Source organism: Anastrepha ludens, chromosome 6, assembly GCF_028408465.1.
Source record: "Anastrepha ludens isolate Willacy chromosome 6, idAnaLude1.1, whole genome shotgun sequence".
NCBI lineage: Eukaryota > Metazoa > Arthropoda > Insecta > Diptera > Tephritidae > Anastrepha > Anastrepha ludens.
In genome coordinates this window covers 99,794,593-99,821,248 of record NC_071502.1, presented here as the reverse complement: position 1 = coordinate 99,821,248, position 26,656 = coordinate 99,794,593, and the positions used below count along the sequence as shown (strand labels likewise).

The 26,656-nt window shown below is 37.5% G+C and overlaps 1 protein-coding gene across 1 annotated transcript in view; it reads left to right on the top strand.

The window, feature by feature from the left end:
• Positions 1-318: 318 nt before the first annotated feature.
• LOC128867194 (uncharacterized) overlaps positions 319-26,656 on the top strand; it is an 85,485-nt gene continuing 59,147 nt past the window's right edge. Inside the window, exon 1 of the mRNA XM_054108296.1 lies at positions 319-597. Coding sequence (XP_053964271.1) covers positions 319-597 — 279 coding nt within the window. The remainder of the gene's footprint in view (positions 598-26,656) is intronic.

The window sequence follows — 26,656 nt, the reverse complement described above, 5'->3', positions numbered from 1 at the left end:
ACCACATGGGCAAACACCAATTTAGAGAAAGCTAATACCTTTTCCGAGTACCTTGAAAATATCTTCAAGCCATACGACGTATCAAGAGCGGCTGAAATGGAATCATGTTACCTCAACACTGGAGGAACAGTAATGGATTCTGAGTGATGGAATGAAATAAAAAAAATAAAACCCAAAAAGGCACCTGGCTTTGACCTCATCTCCGGGGAAATCCTAAAACAACTCGCACCAATTACTCTAATTAAATTAACCAAAATTATGAATGCTATCTTCAGATTGAAACACATCCCTATATTCTGGAAAACTGCCGAGGTGATCATGGTCAACAAGCCAGGAAAGCCAGCACACGACGTCTCATCATATCGGTCTATATCTCTCCTACCCATTTTGTCAAAACTATTGGAAAATCTACTTGCCAAACGCCTTAACAATATTATTGAGCAGAGGAATCTGATACCAGCGCATCAATTTGGCTTTCGCCCAAAACATTCGACAATCGATCAAATTCACAGGCTAACTCAAGTTATAGAAAATGCCTTCGAAAAGAAAAAAATGTGCTCGGCTGTCTTCCTAGATGTATCCAAGGCTTTCGGTAAGGTATGTCACGATGGCCTTCTCAACAAAATAAAAAAGCTATTACCAATTCAATATTATAACATTTTAAAATCCTATCTATCCGATCGTTTCTTTCGAATTAAATACTACGACACGTATTCTGACCTGAAAGAAATTAAAGTTGGTGTCCCACAGGGTAGCGTTCTGGGGCCCATCCTTTATCTAGTTTTCACATCCGATTTGCCTACCAATCAGAACTGCGTCATAGCAACGTTTGCAGACGACACCGCTATCTTGTCAGTTCGAAATACACAAATTGAGTCAATTGCAAATCTTCAAAAACAGAATCTATGAGTAGACAGTTACTTGGCGTATAAAACTAAATGAAACCAAATCCGTTCATATTGATTTCACGTACAATAAAATAAGATATCTTCCACTATATATAAATGGAGTGCAAATCCTGTATCATAACACGGCTAAATATCTGGGTATGACTCTTGACACCAAACTCAGATGGAGTTCTCACGTAAAGAAGAAAAGAGAAGAACTCGACATTAAATTCAGAAACATGTATTGGGTTATGGGTGAAAGATCCGCTTTATCCATATACAATAAAGTACTTCTCTACAAGCAAATACTAAAACCAATTTGGACGTATGGGATACAACTATGGGTTTGATCAAGCTCCAGCAACATACTTCAAATCCAAAGGTTCCAGAATAAAATTTTGCGATGCGCTACTAACGCGCCCTGGTTGCCGTCGTAATTAAAAAATATGCCCTATCTCGTATAAATAGGCTATCTCATCATGTTAACAACGAAGCCTCCGCCCTCACCGACCAACATAAATGGTTTGTAAGGCTGAAACGCAAAAAGCCGCACCACCTCGTGCAGTAAACAATTGCTTTGCAAGTTTTGTGCAAAGCACTATCATATTAATTGTGTTATACAAAAACCGAAGAAAATTGCTCGTTAGTTTATTTTTGTTAACTAGTTACAATAAAAATGAATACAAAAAAAAAACAAAAAAAACCCCGTCCTAAATAGTGGGAATGCCCAGTTGTCCTTTCTTAGGAACAACACCTTCTAACAGTTTAGAGTGCCATCTGCGTTTCACATTTTTCTGCCAGAAGGATCACACAGATGGTTGAGGACTTCGCTAAATTTGGTGTGTCTGCGCGTCCGTGATTCTCCGCTTCCTCTTGCTGGCGCCACTGACGCAACGTGTGACTGTGTCTCTTTCTTTTTATTTTTTGCGTGTTTTAGCAGCCACAATGCAAGTAATGCGCTGACTTTTGTGCGGGAGTAAGGATTGGAAGGATAAGGTTTTTATTTATTACATACGTGCTTTACGTGGGATTCGAACCCACAACCTCTGGGATGGCAAGCCAGTGCACTTACGCTAGACCATAGGAGTGATAACATCCCTGTTTTAGCCGCCTTCTACTTCAACTCGCTATAAACTGAAACGCATCAGTGAGAAAAGTGTTACCTAAGCATTCAAAGTAAAAACCACCTATTTCTACTAAACCTTATCTGCAGATTTTCAAAACCTAAGTCGATTCAATGCTTTTATTTCACTACTCAGCGCTGTTAGACTATAAAATTAAGGTTAGACCAGACATTTCACTCTAGTTTTATAGTCCTTCATATGGCAGAACAGCTGCAGAGCAGATGCTTTACCATTTCTTATGCGCCTGATGAGTTACAGCTACGGCAGGCACGCACCCAGCTGACTGCGCGAGCACCCAGTGACCAGTGTCTCGTGAAACTGGTGCTTAGAATGGAATTGTGGAAGGCCGGAAATTTTCCAAATAATCAAGCAACATTTCCCATTGCATTTATGGACTAGAGCAAGGATTTGAGGTATAGAAAAGACAGGATTGGCGGTGATTCATTGCTCCTCTGCGAAATTCTCAGACTTTCTTATGCATTTTTGCACTTTGTCAAGGGAAATGGATGCAAAAAAGTACCACTTAAGACTGGCGAAACCGGATAGCTGATAGCTGAGAAGATATTATGTATAGGGTTTTCCAAACAGAGGTGTTATGTCAAAGAAAAATGCTATTTTTAATACAAATGAACGGATGTTTATTTCATTATAAAGAGGTAGACATGCCGTTAATAGTAGAAAATAACATCAAGCAAATGACCATCACGGCCACGCTTACAGGACAATATCTTTTTAATGAAATTTTCCGTAACCGAATTGCGAAGTGGCTGCGCTATGTCCTCGATAGCCTCACGAATTCTATCTTTAAGGTCTTGAATCGCCCATGGGCTGTTGGCGTAGATCTCCTTTTTTCACGTGGAAAAAAGTCATAAGGTGTTAAATCACAAAATCTCGGTGGCCAATTGTGATCACTTCTTCGAGAGATAACACGATCCAGAAACTTTTCCCGTAAAAGATCAACGGTTTCGTTGCTTGTGTGGCACAAAATAACACCTTTTATTTGAAAACCCAATACTACTTTCATCCTCCAAAAAAATATGTAACAAGGTCGTGCCGATGTACCAGAAGTGCGTGCATAGTCAGAAAGATGGCACTACTGGCGCGCATCGAGTTTATATTTAATTAGTAGGATCTTTCGAAAGAATGCATACCAAGTTTCAGCCAGATCCGTATATTTTCTTGTGTTTGGCATTCGTTTGAATCGAGGAAGTCGAGTGGTTTTCCTTTTCCATCACGACAACGCATCAGCTGACGCGTCAGCAGTTGTGGCCGCGAAATTAATGGAAATAGTGTTTCAACTTGTATTACTTCGTCCCTATTCTTCAGATTTGACTCTCTTGGATCCCTCGCGCTAGTATTTGTTCTCTAATTTGTAGAAATGGCTAGCGGGAAAAAAATGTTATTCAAACGAGGAGGTGATTGCAGAAGTGAATTTTCAGACTTGAACAAATCCTGTTATTCGGAAGGAGGCAACAACTTAGAAGAGCGTTGATGGAACTCTATAAGCCCAAATGAGTCTATGTCGAGAAATAAAAAAAGGTTTATAACGAACAATTAATTATTTTTTATTTTTGCAGGTACTTCTCAAACGGCCCTCTAACACCGGGGATAATCGATTATGCCTATGGTTCCCATATGTCGTACCTATTGATTGTGCCCCGTAATTTGGACTATCAAAGCTCTTTGCCCACTCCCTCACAGGAAACAATTGATAGTTTCGCAAGCGCTTAGTCTGGGTTTATTCCTCTTCTCCAATTTAATGGCTAATTAAGGCCTTTTCTCTTTTAAACATATTTTCATATAAAACAATTTTTTCCTTTACCAACCTGCGATATGCTTAAGCTTAATTCTACGAGTAGTTCTTTTAAAAAATGTTAGTCTCTCATATAATTCCATAGCTGAAAAAAAAAAAATTTTTTATATTCAGATTTCCATTTAATGCCACTGAAAAAGATTTCTTTTATTCGATTTATTTCCACGCAAATTCGCTTAAAATCACGCGCTGTGGACTACTGCATTTTCAATGCAACTACATATGTATGCATGTATGTACGTGTATATGTATATACATACATATGTGCATATACTTACACAAACGCGCCACTCGCACCCATGTTGCATACTGTAGCAAATTCATTGCAACAATCCATCTTTTATTCATGATTTAGCATAAAACGCAGTGATATTTTATTTATATATTTGTAGAATAATTTGTTGCTATTGTTTCCATTCATTGGCGTATTTCATATGAAACACGTCGCGTTGAAGCTGTAAAGGATTTACGCTGAACTAAGTATAAACGGGTATTTATGTAAATTGTAAATTTTAGTAGCATGCCACATGCCACATCATGCACATAGATGTAAAAAAAATAAACAAATAAATAAAGTGAATGATTGATAGTTTTTCGCATTGCCAAACAGTGGCTGTCGTAGTGTCGTTGTGAATATTTACACAGCTATCCAGCTGGTAGCCTGCAAGTTGATAGAATTGGAGATACTCGAAGAGTACCGCTGTGGTAAATATACCAAATCGACTACGGATTTGGGCTTTTAATACAAACGTGGAGCCCAAGAAAATACAAAATTTGTAGTTCCAAAAAATCTTTCAAAAAAATTTAAGCTCATCTATGTATATTCCAAAGTGTAAACAGAATGAATTTTTTACAAATAAGCAAGCCTTCTGCTTCAACACACAAATTTGCATGCTTCTGCTAGTTATCTAACCAACTAACTGCTTTTGTCCTTTTAAAGAATATTGCTTAGAATGTCGGTCACAGCGCACAGTGTGGCCGATTCCCGAAAAGCTGGCCAAAACTCAAAAAATTAAGTAATTGATTCAAAATTTCTTACTCGGGGGTTGTCGGGGTCGCTGATTACGAATTTGATCTTAAAATTTTGAAAATCCACCCCCTTCCACCCCTATTGGCCACCCCCTCACGTGAAATAGCGTATATTCACGAACTTAATCAAGATGCATGTAAATTTATATGTTTTCGGGGTCGCAAGGTAGCAAGTGGTAGCAGCTGAATCTTGTTTTATTCAGTAACCATTACTTTTTTGAGTAACCTTTAATAGGTTTCAAAGCAGCATATGACGGCGTTGTATTACTATACAGTTTGAAAACTCAAATTTTATAAAAAAAATTGCAAAAAATGTATCTACGTATTGCTGCAGCTAAAAATTTTGTGTCGAGGTATTGATATGTACTAAAGATTTCTCGTATTTTACTAACCTTCCGAAGATGATTCCATTTGGTTTTGTTCAATTTACTCCATTACAAAATCTTTCAAATGTGTACAACTTTCACTATTCATCGACAGTAATACGGTGCTCAAACGAAGGCCACGTTGCGACTGAAAATACAGAGGATACTTAGGGCACAGGACGTTGCTATGAACGGTTTTTACTACTCAAGGCATTACTGTAACCAACCCAAAGACAAAAAAACTCTATCTAGAAACTTTTTTTTCGACTTTTGGCCAGCTTTTTGGGAATCGGCCGCACTGTGCAGCGGCTGGAGTGGCTTCAATCGGTTCATGACGCTTTGCTTTCATCGTCAAATGTAGTTTCGGGAATAGATAACTTAGAATACACAGGCAAATGTTTATATGCACGTGAAACTATAAATTTTATGTAGTACTTATAAAATATAGTTTTTAATTTTCTCATTAAATAAATTTTCGACAGCGTTTTAAATTTTTAAATGGGAAAGTTTTCAAAAAATTAATTTAAATATTTATGCTTTGATTGTGTTATCAATAGGGACATCAAGCGAAGGTGAATACATAGATCTGTTGAAAAATAAAAATAAAAAGTAGTAAATAAAAACATAACAAGAATAAAATTAATAAAAAAGAATATGTAAATTTTTGGCATATTAAAATAGTCAGCAACTGAACTGAACAGCTTGAAACGCATGATGCGGACAATAATGACTAAACATTAAATGTCATCATCCTAAAAGCTCTGTGTTGAGATTTGCACTGCCTAGGAAAGAAGGGGGTAGAAGTGCAATTGACGTTGGTACACTGCTGTCTGAAACTTAGAAATTATATATACACTTATATATATATATATATAATTGGCGCGTACACCCTTCTTGGGTGTTTTCCCGAGCTCCTCCTCCTATTTGTGGCGTGCGTCTAGATGTTGTTCCACAAATGAAGGAGCCTACAGTTTTAAACCGACTCCGGACGGCAGATATTTTTATGAGGAGCTTTTTCATGGCAGAAATACACTCGGAGGTTTGCCATTGCCTGCCGAGGGGCGACCGCTATTAGAAAAATGTTTTTCTTTTTCTTTTTTAATTTTGGTGTTTCACTGAGATTTGCACCACCGAATGGTAATCACGCATCAACCCATTCGGTTACGGCGGCCGACTTAGATTTTACTTATATGAAAGGGCCGGAAACTCTGCACTTCAACATATCGTCAGTGCAGCTGTTGACAAATTTACACCTCTCAGAATGATGCATGAGTTTAACAGTAGCAACACTACAACAAAAATGGGCAAAGTTGAATGAATGCACATACATGGCGTATGTTACAGGGACTTGAAAAGCCCGCATATCGACGCGAAACTGTCGCACTTATGGCTAATCAGTAATGGAATTTTTACGGAAACAGAAAGTACTATATTTGCTATGCAAGATGAAGTAGTATCCACGCGAAATTATGTAAAGTACGTCACCAGAGAGCCCAATGCTCTGGCAGACATATGTCGCAGATGTGGCAGCCATGGCGAAACTCAAAATCATGTTCTAGCTGAGTGTACTCTCTGAAAAAATTCTTTCTACCTCACAGAAATAAGTAAAGGGTTTTTAAATTTTAAGGGCCGATGTTGAATGTGAGCCACACCTAAACGTCAAGCCTTTTTTTGCGTTTTATTTGACATTTTTCAATTTCAGACTAATTCAAAATGCACAATAGAGCAACGCGTTAAAGTTATTCAGGCTTATTATGAAAACGGGCGTTCAAATCAAAATGCATATCGCGCACTTCGAAGAAAATCATCTTCAGTGATGAGGCACATTTTCACCTCAGTGGATTCATCAATAAGCAGAATTGCCGCATCTGGGCGAATGATAATCCAAGAGTGATTGCCGAAAAACCAATGCACCCACAAAGAGTGACTGTTTGGTGCGATTTATGGGCCGGCGGTTGTTGCACGGTTGTTGTTATACTCGCAGATTGCCAGGTGAATACCAAGAATGATGTAGTAAAAAAAAATATTTTTTGACCGAAATTCCTCACACTCTCACACACCGGTGAAACCAATTTTTTCATCATCTGTCGGCTTTATTGATACTAACGTAAATTGAGCTAGCGAAGGAACTCTAGGAAGGTCTAACGACTCCATCAAAACATATATAGGTATACTCGTACTTATGCACAATTATATGAGCAATCCCCAGTTCCATGTCAATGTGTTTTACTGGTGATTTATGCTAATTTTTAATGAAATCTCGTAGCTATTCGATCTTTTCGCCTAAGATTTTCTCTGCGCGATTAAAAAATTAGTGCTTTCGCCCTTGATGGCCGCCATAGCTGAATGGGTTGGGGTATGACTACCATTCTGAAGTGCACATTTTTTTCTAGTAGCTGTAGTCCCTCAGTAGGCAATGGATAACTTACTTCTGCCATGAAAAAGCTGTTCATAAAAAATCATTTGCCCATTCGTAGTTGGCTTAAAACTGTAGGTCCCTCCATTTGTGGAAAAAAATATTTAGACGCACATCGCAAATGATTGCAGCAGCCGCATTAGTAAAACAACAATCAACTACAACCTCAATCAAGGCCAGTGCAGTCCTCACAGGGTGACTGGAGAAAACTGCAAGCATTAGCAAAATCAACATCTTTCTAAAATATCTCTCATATTATCACTGATTTTTTCAATTGAATAGAAATTTTCTAGTCATATGATTTTCAGCCATAGTCAATAAGTTCCCGGAATGGAGCGGTGGCAGAGGATATCAGAGCGTTTTTCACCTATTAAATTAGGTGTTGACTGGATTACGTCGTCCCCTCCGGCTCTGAAAGGAAGAGGAATCCCTGCTCTTCGTTGTAATGTTTAAGTGGAGAAGGACTTGGCCTCACATGGTGTACCCAATTATAAACGACTAGCGCGTTTTGTTAAACTCGGCGAAAATCTTGTAAGCGGTTATCGCGCCAATTAAGAAGAATAATATGAATATAAATATGCACTAATAAAAGTATAACTACTAAATTGTAGTTAAATTGGTTCAAAAACGTATGAATACATCAAATGGGAAGAAAATATCAGGTTTGGACAAAATTTAGTTTCGTGTTGCCTTGTGCCAATTTGTGGTCGGCCCTCCTTGTCCTCATGCGCCGAGTTCTTCTGTTTTGCATCCTCACATCAGCAAGGAGCAGCTCTCATGTCTCCTTGTATCGTATTTAGCCTGGTCGATTGTCGTGTTTCTCTGCTTCTTCAGATTCTTCACTATGCAGTGAGAATTACCAAATTTCAGAAGCCATTGGCTTACAGGAACTTTTTCCAAGAAATGAAGGCTCTATAAAAGGTTCCTATTTCTCCAAGGTGAAGGATCAATTGGCGATGAACTGCGCTCAAGTCAGCTAAATGAGGTGATATCCTCCCAAGCAGTAGATAAAGTGAAAAAACCTCTTCCGGAAGACGCTATGAAAAGCAACAAGTCGCAGAAAGGGTTGGATTAACATCTACAAATGTCTTGAATATCCTACATGATTTGCTGTGTATATCTAAAGTCTGCGAAAGAAAAGTGCTAAGAATGCTCATACCACTTCAGAAGCAGCAGCGCTCCGAGTGTTCACGCCAGCTTGAGAATCTGTATAGAGAAATTAGGAACGAAATTATGAATTCGAATTTTTAATGGGATGGACAAATGAGTTTACGACTATGAACCTGAAGTGAATCTTTACTTTCAGCTGTGAATCAGAGCTCTAATGTTTTTAGTGCTTTCTCATCTCAATTCTGCATTATTCCAGTTCCTCCGACATGTAAAAGGGTGGACATGTTGACGGACTTGTTGGGCATAGCCCTTTTTCGTTGATAAGCAACTTCGCTTCTCAATTTCCCTACCGTGTAGAAAACGGCAACTATTGGCAAATGCTATTCGTCTTTCGCTTCAAAAGTGATATTATTGATGGGAAGTATGCTCATATCAAAGAAATGATTCCTGCAAAGCCATTCCAACCGACAGTGACGTGTGTTGTAATACAAGAGACCGATTTATGTATTGCCAGAAGGTGCTTACATTCATCTGCCTTAACTGCTATATTACAGTATTTCTATCTTATACTTTCGGAACAAAGTCAACAGTTGGATGGAGGCAACTTTCCAATTTATGAATCATTTTTAGTTACCCTATCTTCGGGGTTGAAAGCAAATAATGAGGCATCCGCTGGCAGTGACAAGAAAAGGGAAGGCTTCTCACTTAGCGTATTTTGCTGGGTCAGCCAATATTACTTAGGCGCTCACAGTGGCATTCAAGAAGAAAATGAAAAATATATGTATATGTATACATTAGCATGTGAAGCAGACGCAAAAAGCACCACCACAGCAGCTTGTGAGGAATAACAAGCCGCACCATGAATAGTAAATTTTTCTTTTGTGCCAACAGGTCATTTGGTGTGCCTGGCAGTAAGAAATTTATAACTATAATGACATGTGATCGACAAAGTTTCCATAAAAAAGGGAGCGCGATGCCTACTATACACTTTGCAACTATAGAAGCCAGTTTCCAGTCGGGGACACGTACGTGTCTATGTGTACGAGTATATGTGTTAAATTGAAGTATTGATGTATAAAATATAACGTATGTATATATTTACATATATGTATGTATGTATGCTCGTAAGCCCTTTTAATAAATCTGCACACATGCGTTTGAGAACAATACAACCCTGCGGTCAAACCAACTATCGCTGAATTACCTAAGTACCAGTTTGCTGGGTAACTGAAGTGGTGGCTCTTCCATAGTTTTCCAATGCTAGCATTTAGTATTTTTAGCCTAACCAATTTCGTATGAAATTTCAATTTTTACTCTATGCATTAGCATCATACCATTAAGCAAACTAGTCAGCTGCTGCATGAACAACACACCTCTTGATGGACTGGTTCATAATGGACCAAAAAGGCTGTTAACTGACTCTATCGACATTCATATTCGTGTAATTTGTATTTAGTGAAGGCTTCACGTTTGAAGTATTCTTCTTTATAGTAATAGAATAAAATTTGTTTTACACATGCCACTATATGGTCATTTTGCAACCGGTACAATACTAGTTACTATCGGACCAGTATAATTTTTTCCATCAAATACCAGTACATGGACCAGAATATGTGCTGAGTAGTTGCGCGGAAGTATTAGTGTACACATGCATGTGTTTGTTTGCGCTTGAATGCGCCGAAACGTTTAGTTGCTGAAGCATAATTTATCATCGCGTGGACAGATTGAGTTGACACATAAGCCAGGAAGCTGATGTGATTCAATATGTGCACACGTATATAGGTATATGTATTTATGCACATATACATGCATACATGCATATATACGAAATTACTAAGTGAGGGCACTAAATGCGAAAATTTCAACACAAAAAAACGGGAATGAGGCTTGAAAAAACACGCATTTATATCGTCCCCTTAGTATTAAAATAGCCTATAAGTTTTTTGATGTTTTGAGAAAATGAATTTCAAACTTTTTGTCGAAAGTAGCTCTCACTTAAATCTCGTCATGTCTGTAAATATTTATTATTTTTTGACTGACGTTTTGACCCACTTTGTGGAACTAGAATTTCACAAAATGTTGACCACATATAAAATCGACGATGGAGAATCCAAAAATGCAAAAAAAAAATAATAGCCTGTGAGCACATAGGCTATTGTTATACTAAGGGGACGATATGTACTTACATTAGGGGGCATCTCCTTCCATTCACAAAGAAAAATAGTTACTAATTTTCCAACGGCCTTTTAACGTCTAAGACTTTTGCCAAAACATTGCAGCAAAATGTTAAGATTTACGTGAGCTGGAAGTTACCTGCGAAAATTTCTCTATATTTTGATGCCGTTGATAGAATTTTAAACATTTTTATGCAGCCCTTTTAAGCTTTATTCTTTACTTTGCCATCATTTGAGGTAAATGTTTGGAAAAAATTATAATTTAAAATTCTTTAAATGGCGCTATAACCGCATACGCGAATTTGACTGAGTTTAACAAAGCGCGCCAGCCGTTTCTTTTTCGTACTAACCGGCGCCAGTTGAACACACCAAGTGAAGCCAGGTCCTTCTCGACCTGAATATTCCAACACAGAGCAGGTGGTCTTCTGCTTCCTCTACTACCACCAGCTGTTTTGGGAAAAGTCTTAAAATATAAAATTGTAAATATTATAATGCCTTTTGGGAAATTAGTAACGATTTTTTTTCTTGCATGGAACATCCTAGTGTACATATGTAGGTATAATAATATTATATTTAATTTTTAATATAAATACTTATATAGGGTGGGCCATGTAAAATTTGATTTTTGAATCGGCTATAAAAAAAATTGATCAATATTTTTTCAATTTTTTTTTTCTTTTTTGAAGTTTCAACATTGTCATTTATGAATAAAAAATAATATCGTTCAAATGACTGCCACGACTGGCTTTACAGTAGGCCATTCGATCAACCCAATTTTTTAGCACATTTTCGATTGTTTGGGCTCCAATTTCATCAATGGCAACTTCGATTTCGTGTTTTAAAGCATCAATCGTCTCTGGATGGTTCGCATAGCATCTGTCCTTAACGGCTCCTCACAAAAAATAGTCCAACGGGTTTAAATCACAGCTCTGAGGCGGCCAATTGATATCGGAATTTCGGTTGATTATTCGGTTTTCAAAAACGGTAGCCAAAAGTTCGAGTGTAACTTTGGCAGTGTCACAAGTTGCACCGTCCTGTTGAAACCAAATGTCGTCCATGTCATCCTGTTCAATTTTTGGAAACAAAAACTCGTTGAGCATGTCACGGTAATGCTCGCCATTTACTGTAACCGCAGAAGAAGAAGAAGACTCACCACTTTGGTAATAGGTTTTCAATATTTCTCAATTTTGTTCAAGCGTATAGCGTCCCATTTCGTAAATGTCAAACCTTTAAGTAAATTATGAACACATTTGACAAGTCACTTGTGTTATCATTCTCAAAAAAATAGGTGGTTCAAAAAGCAATCGCTGTATGGCCCATCCTGTATAATTCCTGTGGTTAAGCTAAACTAGTTTTTGGTCAGACACCCTAGTGTGCTAAATGAATGCATATGAAATCATTTTGTTAGATAAATATTATACTTAGAGGAATTAAAAATTTTGCTACAATTACCTGGAACGTAATTGATATAGTTGAGTGCAAAAAAAATACTTATAAATAATAAAAAAAAAAAAAATTATTTATTGAGCTCACGAGCGCTAAATTTTATTGGATATCTGTTAAACCCACGTCAACACAAGTTAGTGTAGGATTTTTTGTTTTCAATGTTTTTATGTGTGGCTTAGCCTGACGCAGCATATCAGCTAGTAACCCAAGTTTGCACTCTGTTTCACGTATCCAAGAGTTGCACAAATGTGCGAAAAGATGTTTTCTAAGACATTCCTCTTCGTCTGGTTGTTATAAAATCTCAACATGCATACCCCATATTAGAGAAAAGGCAAGGCCCAAACTGGTCAAATGAGGCAAAAAAATATGTTTGCAGAAATTCGCCATTCACGTTTTCATTTAAATGGCAAATCAGCGGCTTTAATTATTTCTATGGTTCTTGTTAATAATCGAATTTGGCTTACGAGTGCTGATGAAAAGCAAATGGCTTTTTATGTGGCTATTAAGTTCAATAAAACAAACAAAACACATCTGTGTGTGTGGACATGTGAGTGTGCATCAAAATCAATATCATTTTATATTGCCGCTGAATTTGATAACATTGCGGTAAACTGGCTTGGCTTTATAAATTTTATCCAAAGCAAAAATGTTGTTTACTTCCACAATAACAGAAATTGGTAAAAATAATAGAGGCAAATTATTCACCAAACTGTATACAGTCACTTGAACTGGTATGAAACAAAATGCATGGAGATTTTGAGCAAAAAGAATAAAAGTAAATAAAATAAAATCAAATAAAAATAATATTAAATGCATGGAGATTTTGTGCAAAAGGAATAAAATTGAGTAAAATAAAATCAAATAAAAATAATATTAAATGCATGGAGATTTTGAGCAAAAAGAAGAAAATTAAATAAAAATAAAATTAAATGCATGGAGATTTTGAGCAAAAAGAAGAAAAATAAAAAAAAGCAAAATTAAATGCATCTAAATTTTTAACAAAAAGAAGGAAATTATATAAAAATAAAATCAAATAAAAATATTATTTTTATTGTGGTATTGCAAAATAAAACAAAAAAACAAATAAAAAAGAGAATAATTGAAGGAATGTTATATTTTTATAGTTTCAATAGTTCAGTTATTTACAGTAGTAATTTTGTATTGCTGTTGCCTTTCACCCAAGCAAATTTATCGATTAATGATTTGCTTCTCTCCTGTATGAAAGAAGCTGATGGTAGTTGGAGCCGCCTAATGCAATTAGAGTTTATTTCAAAGAATAGAAAACACTAATTGATACCAAAAACATCTTTCGAGTGACTAATGTACCGCTCTGTCGCATATAAAGTTAGCACAAAATTAGTCACACAAGTTTGTTGCTTTAGTGATAAGACCCGCTATATATTTAAAAAAAAAAATTAAAAACAGAAAAAAATAAAAGCAAAATTAAAATTAAATAAATTAGTCAAGAGCCAGCCAAACACGCATAAGTTGCAATTTCAGAGTATAGGTCTATATCTAAATTATCGACCTCTTGCAAACTTTTTGCGAAAGTGGTCCAGCATTTGCTATCAAAGTATTAATTGATCTCTGTCCGTCTGGATTTGTTGGTGCAAGATCTATTGTTACAAATTTAGCTGTTTCTCTTTATTTTGTTCCTTTGAATTTAAGAGTTGATTTTTCGATTTTTCTCAAGTTGATTTTTCGACGCATTTGACGCGTTCTTGCACAAAATACACCTCTGGAAATTTGAGTATGCAGACTTCTACTCGGTTGTATTAAGGCTGAAATCATACCAGCTAAAAATAATATTATTTGATGAAATTGGGAATACTGAATCCTATAAAGGGTGGTTAAACTTTAAGGGCCGATACTGAAGTCAAGTTTTTTTCCGCATTTCATTTGATATTTTTCAATTTCAGACTAACTCAATTTATGGGCTGGCGGTATCATTGGGCCGTATTTTTTCCAAAATGAGGTCGGTCAGGCAGTTACTGTGAATAGTATTCGCTATCGTGAGATGATAACGAACTTTTTATTGCCCGAATTGGAAGATATGGATGTGGACGATATGTGGTTTCAACAGGACGGTGCCACTTGTCACACAGCTAAGGGGACGTCCATACATTACGTGAGATGTTTAAGGGGGGGAGGGGGTCGAGTCAAATCTCATCTAATCTTACGTTGGGGAGAGGGGGGGTCTCGGCAAATATCACGCAATTTTTTTTCTGATTGAAACAAAAAAATTGTACATGCTTAAGATTTAATCTCAAGCGTAATCGTAGTATGATTAAGATCATTCACTAATTCGTTCGAAAGAAAATAATTTCATTCATACTTCGACGTTATACATTACTATTGTCAAACCACCATATTTGTTTTATACCAAATAGCTCAATTTAATCTGAATTTGCGGTATAGTGTAGCCCGTCGGTTGTTTTCGCGCCACTATGAGCCGAACGCCCTATCACTCAGGTTGACGTTTGACAATTCCGGACTTTAAAGAACATGACGGAAAATCATTTGCTCCATTTCTAATACGCGTACCGATTCAACCGCTGAATGCCTTCATCAGCACGCCTATTGATCTCTATTGCCCAAGTATACGTGATGATTTAGAGAAAATATGCTGCAGTACATGCGGTATTTACTTCGCATCTATCACAAGAGCTGCAGAGCACAGGAGAGCAGCTCACATTGCACCAGCTGAGCAAGCGCGTATGTTCCGCAAAGTGCGACCCTCACGGATTGTCACAAGACGAGCTAATGAGTTACTGTGCGCAAGCGTCAACGGCTTAGAGTGGCTAGATTAGAACGAAATTGAAGGAGCACATGATTTTACTGAAAATCATATGGACATGTTGGTCCCAATAGTCTCTCGTGAAACCGCGCATGATTCTCCATGGACTGAATTAGAGTAGATATTCTGTTTTTAATCGCAGTAGTTACGATTTAAGTCTTCTATTGTTTAATTTTTATTACACTTATAACTCTCAGCAATATTGATTACTAGTCTTAACTAGTCGTAAATAAAAGCACGAAGCAATTTTTTTTTTCTTTTTACAATAACAATCCAACGCGTTTACATAAGAAACCCACATTTTGAAAAATCTCACGTGAGAATAAAATCTCACGACATCTCACCAGGGGGGAGGGAGGGTCAGATAATTGAAAAAAACACCTCACGTAATTTATGGACGCCCCCTAACGAAACAATGGCTCTTTTGCGCGAAAAATTTGATGACCGAATAATCTCACGTCGCGGCGATGTCAATTGGCCGTCAAGATCATGTGATTTGAAACCGTTGCCAGCAATAATTCAAGAGCTAAGGGATGAGATAATTCGGCATATTAACGACATAGAACCTGAATTATGCCTCAGCGTCATTGAAAATTTGGACCATCGGATAGAGGTGGACCGCCGAGGTCGCGCCTGCAATTTGGTCGATATTTTGTTCCATACATAATTGAGACATACCAATATTATCATAATAAAGACAAATGACAATAATTTCCTAAAAAAATTGTATTTTATTCGAAATCAACACCGGCTCTTAAAACTTAACCACCCTTTATATTTTTGTCAACTTCTGGTTTACCGCAAGTCAATATTATTTAAACTTTTCTTTAAAGATGTTGGTCGTTTGTTTCAACTATTCTCAATATTGTCTCCATGCAGATGATTTGTTTTTTTTTCGCAGAATCTCCTCCATATCAGATACATTGCTATTGCAGGAAGAAGTGTGCCCTCTGAATGATAGAGTTCTGCAAAACAAACTAAATCTTAATACTAGTAAGTGTTATCACAATCCGTCTGCCAAGTCCAGAGGATTCTCTTTCCTCAACTTTTTATATTTGATATGTAACTCTTGTCTCAAACAGTGAAATTTAACACTTTGGTATAATTTTTGAGTCCTCTTTCACGTTCGTTATCCTTATTAACTCTATTATTCCGAAAGCCATATGCTGACTTAGCTTTTCTGCGACGCTGTGCTAGTCATTTTAAAGACCAATACACTAGAAAAATCGTGTATAATGCTTTAGTCCGTGCGAAGGTGAAGTATGGATCCGTCATCTGGAATCCGATGCATTCCTCACATTCTCTTAGAAGTGAAAGAATTCAATGCAAGTTGGTACGTTTAGCTCTTCAGCCTCTACACTTTGATAGTCCCTTGCATCCTGCAGTGCTGGGTGCATGCTTATCAATCATTTATCACTTGAGATCCGACGAGCCGTTCGAAGCTTAATGTTAATAAATCTTTCTGGCACCTCTGACTATTCAGATCTACTCAGCCAAATAAGTTTCAATGTTCGTAAGAAGATACTTCGCTCTTATAATCCATTTTATATTGAGTTCTCAGATCTAATTACTTCAATTTCGCATGTCTTTCAAGAAGACTTGAATAGGGTAATCGGCTTTATAGAATTCTTGATCTTGATTTTTCGATGCCGAAGGCTTTGGTTAAGTCACTTATGGAGTCCTATTATTTATCAAATAAGCTTTCTATTTAATTTAGTTCTTATTGTTAAGTAATCCTGTAAATCTAGTCACTGAGGTTGTTACCATTGATTTAAGGGGGGCAGCTCCTCCAGCACTTTAAAATTTGTTTTCCACTTTTTTTTTGCTTTAAAAACTCATTTAAAATTTAAGGAAAATCTTTCCAATATTTTAAGCTTAATAGAAAGTCTAAAAAGTACCAATAAAGTCAGTGAAGTGATGAGCGTTGCACGCAAGATGAGTAAGACCGAAAACTTTAATTGCGTTTTTCTCGAAAGACGTTTTTTCCGCGTTGTCGAATATAACTCAAAAACTAATCGAGATATCAACTTAAAAATTTTCAGGAAAATTCTTTAACATATTGGCCTTTGCATGTACCTCAAATTTTATATTAATTATAACTAAATATATTGTTTTGATAAATTTTTTTATAAAGAAAAAAGTGTAATTTTGTGTCCACAAAAAACTTGCTTGCTCGCTTACAGCTACAAAATGATAAAATCCCTCTTCTATTCGCCTTTTCCTTGATCGCTCTCGCTATGCTCGATTAACTTGACGAAAAATGTGCATGCGAAAGCAACAACAAAGTTATCGATTAAGATTCACCACTAGCGAGTATTGCTGTGGCTCATTAAACTGATATAACTCACTGTCTTACAAACACATGTAATTCAAGGTAGCTCTATTCCAGCGTTGCCAGGATATGCTCATTAATACAAGTTGCTTCATCTATTCGCCACTTGCTAACGCATGGCGAAAAGAAGAGGCCTAAAATAGATTAAAATCCCCATATCAAAAGTGTTTTGTGTAAAATTCGCAGAATATTTCTTCGGCGGTCCCAACAACAAAAATACTTACATACTCTTACAATGGCAATAACAAAAGCAAGAGCAATGAATACGAATTAAAAACATAGCTACACAAATTTTAAAATACAGCCTGCTGCATACAAGGGATTGGAATGTTACGACTAGTTTTTCAACAGCTCTTCCGCAAGCTGACATTCCACACCTAAACTAAATCTATGATTATGCCGGTGTAAAGTCCATTAAGCTCATTGTTCTATAGTGGTCGACATACTGAGTCTTGCCATAAATTCTGTTTCAAATTTTACAACAGCGAGAACAAATTCGCAGAAAACAGTTCCGTTCTTTTTGTTTTTGTTCGTTTGCATTGTACTGCTCACAAATTATTCAGATTCGTGGCGAATTTCGCTTGTTAACAATGGAGTGGAGAGGAAAGGAAAATCGCATTGCAGTGATTGCGTTACATAAATGTGGTAAACGTGCAAATGGGATTTACGAATTCGCAGAAATCCCCTTCTTCTTCTTCTTAATTGGCGCTATAACCGCTTACGCGATTTTGGCCGAGTTTAGCAAAGCGCGCCAGTCGTTTCTTTCTCGTGCTAACCGGCGCCAGTTGGACACACCAAGTGAAGCCAAGTCCTTCTCCACCTGATCTTTCCAACGCAGAGGAGGCCGCCCCCTTCCTCTGCTACCACCAGCTGGTACCGCATCGAATACTTTCAAAGCCGGAGCGTTTGTATCCATTCGGACGACATGACCCAGCCAACGTAGCCGCTGGATCTTTATTCGCTGCGCTATGTCTATGTCGTCGTAAAGCTCATACAGCTCATCGTTCCATCGAAATCCCCTTAGAAAGCAGAAAAACGTGTCTGGGGAAATGAATGTATCGACCAGATCCATGTCAGGCCTAATTAGAGATGACCTCCACGTGAAAGCCTTCCATCGCTTAACTGGTCATCTTTTGAAAATGCGCTTGCAGGAAATAAGTTTCGACAGATGCAAACAGCTTCTTCGTTGACACGCGGTGAACGGCCATGAAAATATTCTTTTCACTGATGAGACAATTTTCGCTGTTGAAACTTCTAAAGGCGCAGAAAGTATTGTTCCATGGATGCAGCGAGGAATCCGAAAAATCTGCGGTCCTATTCGGCTTGAAAACGGAACGTTTCACATCCGTTACAAAAACGAAATTTAAAACCATATTGATGGTGAAAATGTAGTACGTTTTACTAAAACGCAGCGGACTAGATGGATCGGCCACATCATAAGAATGCCCAACGAAAGACGCAAAAAAACGGCGTTTACTTTGCGTCCAATTGGAGGAAGAAAGAGAGGCCGACCAAGAGACAGAAGCAGACTTAAAAGCGATGCACATTCATAATTGGAGAAATGAGGAAAGTGAGAGACAGAATTGGACTTGGAGGATTGTTGATGAAGCTATGGTACACCACAGACTGCGAAGCTAAGAGAGAGAGAGAGATAGAGGGTGCAGTGTGGCGTTTAGCAGTGTCTTGTAAAGGCGTTACATCTCTTCATTTCTGCGGAAAAGGGTTAAGACCGGGGCAAAAATGTACCAGAAGAATGTCTTAGAACGCGTGGAGAAGCAGTTGAGTGGTACTCTCTTCTATGAAAAGCGTTAAATCTTCCAGCAAGTTTCCGCTCCAGCCCATAAGGCAAAAACCATCTAGCAGTGGCTACAAAATAATATTCCCGAGTTCATAGCCGCAGAAGAGTGGCCTTCTGGAAGTACAGATCTGAATCCATTGGACTTAATTGAATTGGAGAACATGACCTGTCAAGGAGCTCATAGAAATTTGGAGAGTCGCAAACAATCTTTGGTTCCAGCAGTCACGTCAATATCCATGCAAACCGTGCGTGCTGCAATAGCTGAATGACCTAATCGTTTGAAGGCTTGTGTAAAACCAAATTGTGACGGTTTAGAATGGAAATTTTTTTTTTTTTGTATTTTCATGATTAAATAACACTAACTTCATTAGAAAAGTTCTATAACAGACTTAACTTGTAACAGAACTTATGGCAGTACTAAGTAGGCAGTTGCCAAGGCTTAAAGAACCATACAACTTGCGAATAACCTCATTCTCTGGCGTAGAATCTGTCTTATCAGCAGATAACATCACACAAATTTCTATAATAGACATTTTTACTTTTTAGTTCGCCGAAAAAGGTCATGAATACTCAGGCGCTTTGGAAACATTGCCAACTAAGAATTCAATATTGAATTTATGTAGCAGCAAGCAGCCACGACGCGCGATACCCAGTAAAAGCCTCCTTTTTCTTCGCTTATTTAGGAAAATTCCTGTTTAAAACAATTCTCTATATTTGGCTTACTTTTACTGCACTTCCGTGGATTCGGATGTCCAACATTCGTGAAATCTCTTAGGTGGCCCACCCGGGTGGCTAGTGGGCTAGTGTGGATTATTCATCCATTGATCGTCATTCTTGCTTAGCGTTCGCTCGACATTCTGCAAACATGATTTCTCCACCTTTTTCTGCTTTCTCTGATACTTCACAAATCTGTCTTATTTCGTCATTTGGTCTTCTCTCATGCAAAGGGTATGTGTGTTATTGTCCTTAGTGCTTTCATTGCGACAGTGCTAATATAAAGCCGTTCGCATCAACAGTTGGTATTCTTACGTTACTACTCTTTCACTCTTTTACACCTTCACACCATCTTTTGTCTGCTTCCCTCCTGGTGCTGGTGCTATTGTAACAGCGCTCTTGTTTACTACTTTTCGAAAATACAGCTACCTTCACATTCATCACTTTTTTTCTAAGACTTTAGAAAGGAAGTTTCTAGTGTCACACACCGCTTGGTTAACAAATAGTGCTGATTTTAGTGGACTCTTAAAGTGAGGGTGACGAAGTGGCTTCACGAAAATCATTTTGTTTAGGTTGAAGATTTATGTCCTTAAATTTTTTTTAAGCTTAATGGCACTATAAATTTCCATTCCATGCCACGGTTGAGGGTTCTTGCGCCCACTAACATAACTTTGTATTTTTTCTGAAGGATTTCATGCAAGTTTTCTCGTTTGAAACTAGGTGTGCCGTGTTATTTAAACTTCAACTCAGCCTGTAGGCTTACAATAATTGTGTATTTGTAACCAACTGCAATTGTGGTGGTTGCTTTAGTGGCAGCAGTGACAAGGGAGCATACACAAGTTAACAATCAAATACTCAAGTTTACAAAGAAGCATAACGACAGCGCAGACATACGCACTCACTTACCTACTTACTCCCGCACTTGCATACTCGCATGTGGCTGCGACATATGCCGACAGCTGAGAGTATTACAAGAGACAACTAACAGCTTAAAGATTTGCTGGTTAAATGAAATCGTCGACATGTTATACTTACTTGGCAAGCGCACTAAATACATACAAGCACAGCACACCACACCACGCAGCATACAACACAAATAATACTTGTGGAGCAAATGGAGAGCAAGGCAAAGGAGACTATGAATTGGAAAGGAGACTTTGAATTGGAATGTGAATGCGATACTAAATGTGAAGGTGGCTGCATCTGCGAGTTGTGATAAGCAAAAGTGCCAGCACAATAGCCGTAGGTGCAAAGATAAAGGGGGGAAAGAGCAATAGACACCGAGAATGAAGGAGTAAAAGAGTAGCAACGTAACAATAGCAACTGTTTATGTGAATGGCTTTTGTTGGGTACCGCGCGTCTTGGCTGCTTGCTGTCGCATACATCCCGATATTTCGTATTCACTGTTGTTAGCAGCCCAAGTGCGGAGCTCGTGTAAGTGCCAAGTTGTTAGACGCCGTAATATACAGCAAGGTGTGCTGTGGTTGAAGTGGAGAAGTGAAGTGAGCATACACATAAACTCGCATCTATACGTACTTGTAGCCACATGTTGAATAGGTATTTTACGACAATGAACAGCAACATATCAGTGGATACAAGCAACAATCGGCTAAGTCGAAACGCAAGCTTTCGGTGAAAAATGCTTTATATTTGGTATTCTAGCACAAATTTAGCATGCGCTGATCTGCTGTTGAAGCAAATTATATTGGAAAGAGTAGTGCTGAGCAATACGATAACATACAGAAATATAGAAAATACATAGAAATCAGCGATCACACATTTTTCAAGCGCGCAAAGCGCTCCCGCTTAATGAAGTTTGGCCCCGAGCGCACTTAAACATATAACGATTTTTTGAAAAAATCTGATTTTTGATTTTCAATTTTTAATAGTAACTGGTGATAGTTGCTGAATTTGATTAATGTAAGTTCATAATAGACATTTCAAAGCTTTATGAAAAAAAATCGGCTGTTCAATCGGTTGAGTTTGAATTTTGGGCTTATAGACACGCCTCTTTTGCAAATTTATGCAAATTATGTTGAAAGAACCTTTGAGGTGAGACTAGCTTTCAAATACAAAAAACTCCGTCTAAATCGGCACATTCTGTGCACAGATATTCGGTTACATGTGCACGTATTTTGGGACCTAATGTTATAAAATGGTGCGATTTGCATATTATGCAGTAGGCAAATGGTTTGGATAATATACAGGGTGGGCCATATAGCGTTTGCTTTTTGAACCACCTATTTTTTTGAGAATGGTAACACAAATGACATGTCAAATGTGTTCATAATTTATTTAAAGGTTTGACATTTAAGAAATTGGGAAATATTGAAAACTTTTTTTTCCAAAGTGGTGAGTCTTCTTCTTCTTCCGCGGTTACAGTAAATAGCGAGCGTTACCGTGACATACTCAACGAGTTTTTGTTTCCAAAAATTGAAGAGAACGACATGGACCACATTTGGTTTCAACAGGACGGTGCAACTTGTCACACTGCCAAAGTTACACTCGAGCTTTTGGCTACCGTTATTGAAAACCGAATAATTAGCCGAAATAGCGATATCAATTGGCCGCCTCGGAGCTGTGATTTAAGCCCATTGGACTATTTTTTGTGGAGAGCCGTTAAGGACAAATGCTATGCGAACCATCCAGAGACGATTGATGCTTTAAAACACGAAATCGAAGTTGCCATTCATGAAATTGGAGCCCAAACAATAGAAAATGTGCTTAAAAATTGGGTTGATCGAATGGCCTTCTGTAAAGCCAGTCGTGGCAGTCATTTGAGTGATATTATTTTTCATTCATAAGTTACAATGTTCAATCTTCAAAATATAGCAACAAGTTTGAAAAAATATTGATTCGTTTTTTTTTTTTTATAGCCGATTCAAAAAGCAAATTTTAATATACATGGCCCATCCTATATTTTTGATATTAATGGAAGAAATATTATATCTTAAGTAAATTAAAATGAAATTTCAAAGGTCGAGCCAAGAAGCACCGAGAGATTTGGTAACTTTTTAAACACTCAGGAAGCCCATTGTACTTAAAGCTCTGGAAAGTGAAAGGGCAGCTAGCCAAGAAGGAAAGGAGATAAGTGACAGAACAAAAATACAGGATAGAATAGACGAATTGAGGTAGTTAGACCTGTAAGAACTTTCCAGCATTTTTGACAAATCCTCCAAAATATCCTCTCCAGTTTGAGAGAGCGAATTTTACTTGTACTCATTACATCGGAACCAAAAATTCGCCGCCTTGCTTCAGCAAATGCGGTACACTCACAGAGAAAATGCTCAGTGCCATTTGCCGCCTCCAAGCAAGACAGGTAAATCGGCTGCTCATTGATTCCAATGGAGGCCATATATTCACGCCATGGACTGTGTTCCGTAATAATACCGACCATCAATCGAACGCCGCTTCTTCCAGGTTTTAGTAGAAAGTCCGGCAGTTTTCTCTTCGGCCTTGTCACAAAATACTTTCCAGTCCTGCAGCGTTCAAGACTAGACCATCGCTGTCTGATCCTCTTCTTGATTCCTGCAGTACTGATTCCGATTATTGGTAGAGCTTTCGCATAAGTATTTCTTCTTAGTTTTATTATTAGCTTAAGGTAAAGGTTGACTTAAGTCGTGGCTTAAAGTGGTTTTCTGAAACTTCTGGTTTTTGAAGCCCGTATGCGCCATAACTCAAAATCTACTAAACCAATCGCTTTGAAATTTTGCAGAGTACTTCTAGGAGTACGTACCCGAGTTTTTTTTTTTTTGGTTTTTGTTGTTTTAGCAAAAAAATAAATTTTTGGTTCTGAATGCTAGACAAATTTGAAAAAACCAAAAAAACGCCCATCTCGGGTGATCTCATGCAACTTCTCCTTTCCCAAATTTATTTATTTATACAATAACATAAGGTAAAGTTTGACATAAGTCGACTTAGGCGATTATACTTTTGACCAACACATACAAATATATGTAGTATATAATATAATCTATCAAAAAGCAATGGCAAAATACATAGTATAAACGGAATCTGCTTGCTGTTGCTGCCTATTAATATTGAAAACCAAAGGTAAAAAATGTACACGTATACACAGACACATACAAAGTAAGCCACTTGTGTAGTAGTAGCACACGTACACTAAGCACATGTGAGGAGATTTATCGCATAAAATCCTCCTCATGTTGTTATCCTCCGTTTTCATTATTGCATTGTATTTACTGGAGATTTTCGCTCATACGGGTATCAGCCTCTTAATACCGCTATTTGTATGTCCTCCTAAATCTCACATAAATTGACAAGTACTTACAATTTTGCGCCCTCATGATGCTCGTGGAAGTATTAAAAACAAAACAGAAATACACCAAACAGAAAAAAAATACCAGTAAATGTCACATTTTTCTTGCTGAAATTCTCTTCCATTGAAATACGGACTGTTACGAAGGTTGCGACGGTGCGTATGAGTAACATTTATCTTCCGCCAGCACGCTGACACGCCTTGTTTTCTACCAGCACACATTATTTCTTATTATTTGTTGTAGTTTTATATATTTTCCCCTTTGCTTTTTTGTTTTTGTTTGCTTGCTTTGTCTCATTTCGCTGAGCATTCATTTGAGTAGCTTTCCTGTGCATTCCGCTGAACTTTATGGAATTTGTGTGAGAAAAAATGTGTACCTACATAGTTGCAAAGCAGCTGCAGGGCGGAATGCTGCATACCTGTACATTCGGTAAATTATGAAGAAGGTGCAGAAGGGAAGAATAAACAATATTTATGAAGAAGGTGCAGAAGGGAAGCATAAACAATATTTAAGCTAACATTTTTATTGGGTATACTTTAATACAGAAGAGAGTCTTTAAGCGCTCGAAAGTTTAGGATATTTTCAGGAAATTTTTTTTACAATAAAAAAGTGAAAAATGATATTTAAATATTTCAGGCTTTTTATTTAACTTCTTTTACATACCAAAATGAAAAAAAAAAAATTAATTTTAATAATTTTAAACATGGCGCTGCAATTGACCCTCCTGGTGTTGTTCCTTTATCTCAGTATGACTGTAGCTATACCCCGTACTAGATTTATTTATTTATAATTGTCGCGTACACCCTTTTTGGGTGTTTGGCCGAGCTCCTCCTCCTATTTGTGGTGTGCGCCTTGATGTTGTCCCACAAATGGATGGAGTGACCTACAGTTTCAAGCCGACTCCGAACGGCAAATATTTTTGTGAGGAGCTTTTTCATGGCAGCCATACACTCGGAGGTTTGCCATTGCCTGCCGAGGGCGACCGCTATTAGAAAAAACATTTTCTTATATTAATTTTTGTGTTTCTCGAGATGCGAACCTACGTGCTCTCTGTGTGCTCCGAATGGTAGTCGCGCACCAACCCATTCAGCTACGGCGGCCGCCTAGATTACAAAAAACAAAAAATTGACAAAATGGCGCGGTTTTGAATTTGACACTCTAAAAATCAGGTTGTTTTAGTTTTTTAATAAAAAAAATACGAAATAATTGAAATAATAATATGACTCTAGTACGGGCGATAGCCATTGATGTTGATGTACAACATTTCAGACAATTCAATTGAATAGTTTTTATTATTTTTTTTTTTTTTGTTGACAACACCAGGCCGATAAAAGTAGTTTTGAGATAATTGAGTTTAAAGTTTTGAGAGTGGCCGCGTGACGAATCTGACTCTACCTGCTAATACGGCTATAGAATCGAAAATACTGGGATTATTCTTCCAAAAAATTTGGCAGTATATTCTCAAAAGCCTATACTTTCGAAATGTCAAAAAACATATCGATTGTTTGAAAGTTCTAGACCACCAGGACCCCTTAATTTGGAAAACTAGGAATTAAAAAGCAACCAAAAAAACTGATTACTGCGATAGACAGTCAGTAAATATTTAATATTTAGGTTTGCCATTGCCTGCCGAAGGGCGAAAGCTATTAGAAAAACATTTTTCTATCATTTAGTATTTCGGGCCTGGTGTTTCCAACTCAGGCCCTACTGACTGGTAGTCAAGCTCCAACACACGACAGCTACGACGGCCGCTAGTTAAGCTACAGTTCTCAAAGTTCTTTCGCATTACTGCGATGATGAATTTAATTTAGTTAGAATTATCTTCATGCAAGTGCTTCCAAACAGTTTTCTGTTTAATGGAAAAAGTGGCAGCTAAACTCCACTATCGAACTGCCATAGTTTGATCGACATTTTTGTCGTTTGGCTTAGCAGGGCAAGCAACAGCTTCGTAATCTATATAACCAGAATGAAATCGTTGGAACCAACGCTTTGCTATAGCATTCAACACTGTTGTATCCCCTAAACTTCATACATTTTTTTGCTGTCTTCTCCGACTTTTCGCCTTAGCTGTTGTAGGACTTGAATATGTATCGATTTTGCTTTTTACTTGCATTTTGAGCCATTGTAAAACACAATTGGCTTCACCAAACAAAAAACTGTAAAAGAACTTTTTTTGAAGTGTTATGCCAGCTTTAAATTCCCATCTAGTGTGGCATGCTGCAGTATACGTTTTGTAAGATATGGCTTACTTAATACGCGTCTAGCAGGAAAAGCTCATAACTTTTCCTTCACCTGTAGTTTTGGCATGAAATACCAACATTGGATGGATACTCTTTTTCAACTTTGGTGAAAAGCTGATGTATGAAAGATG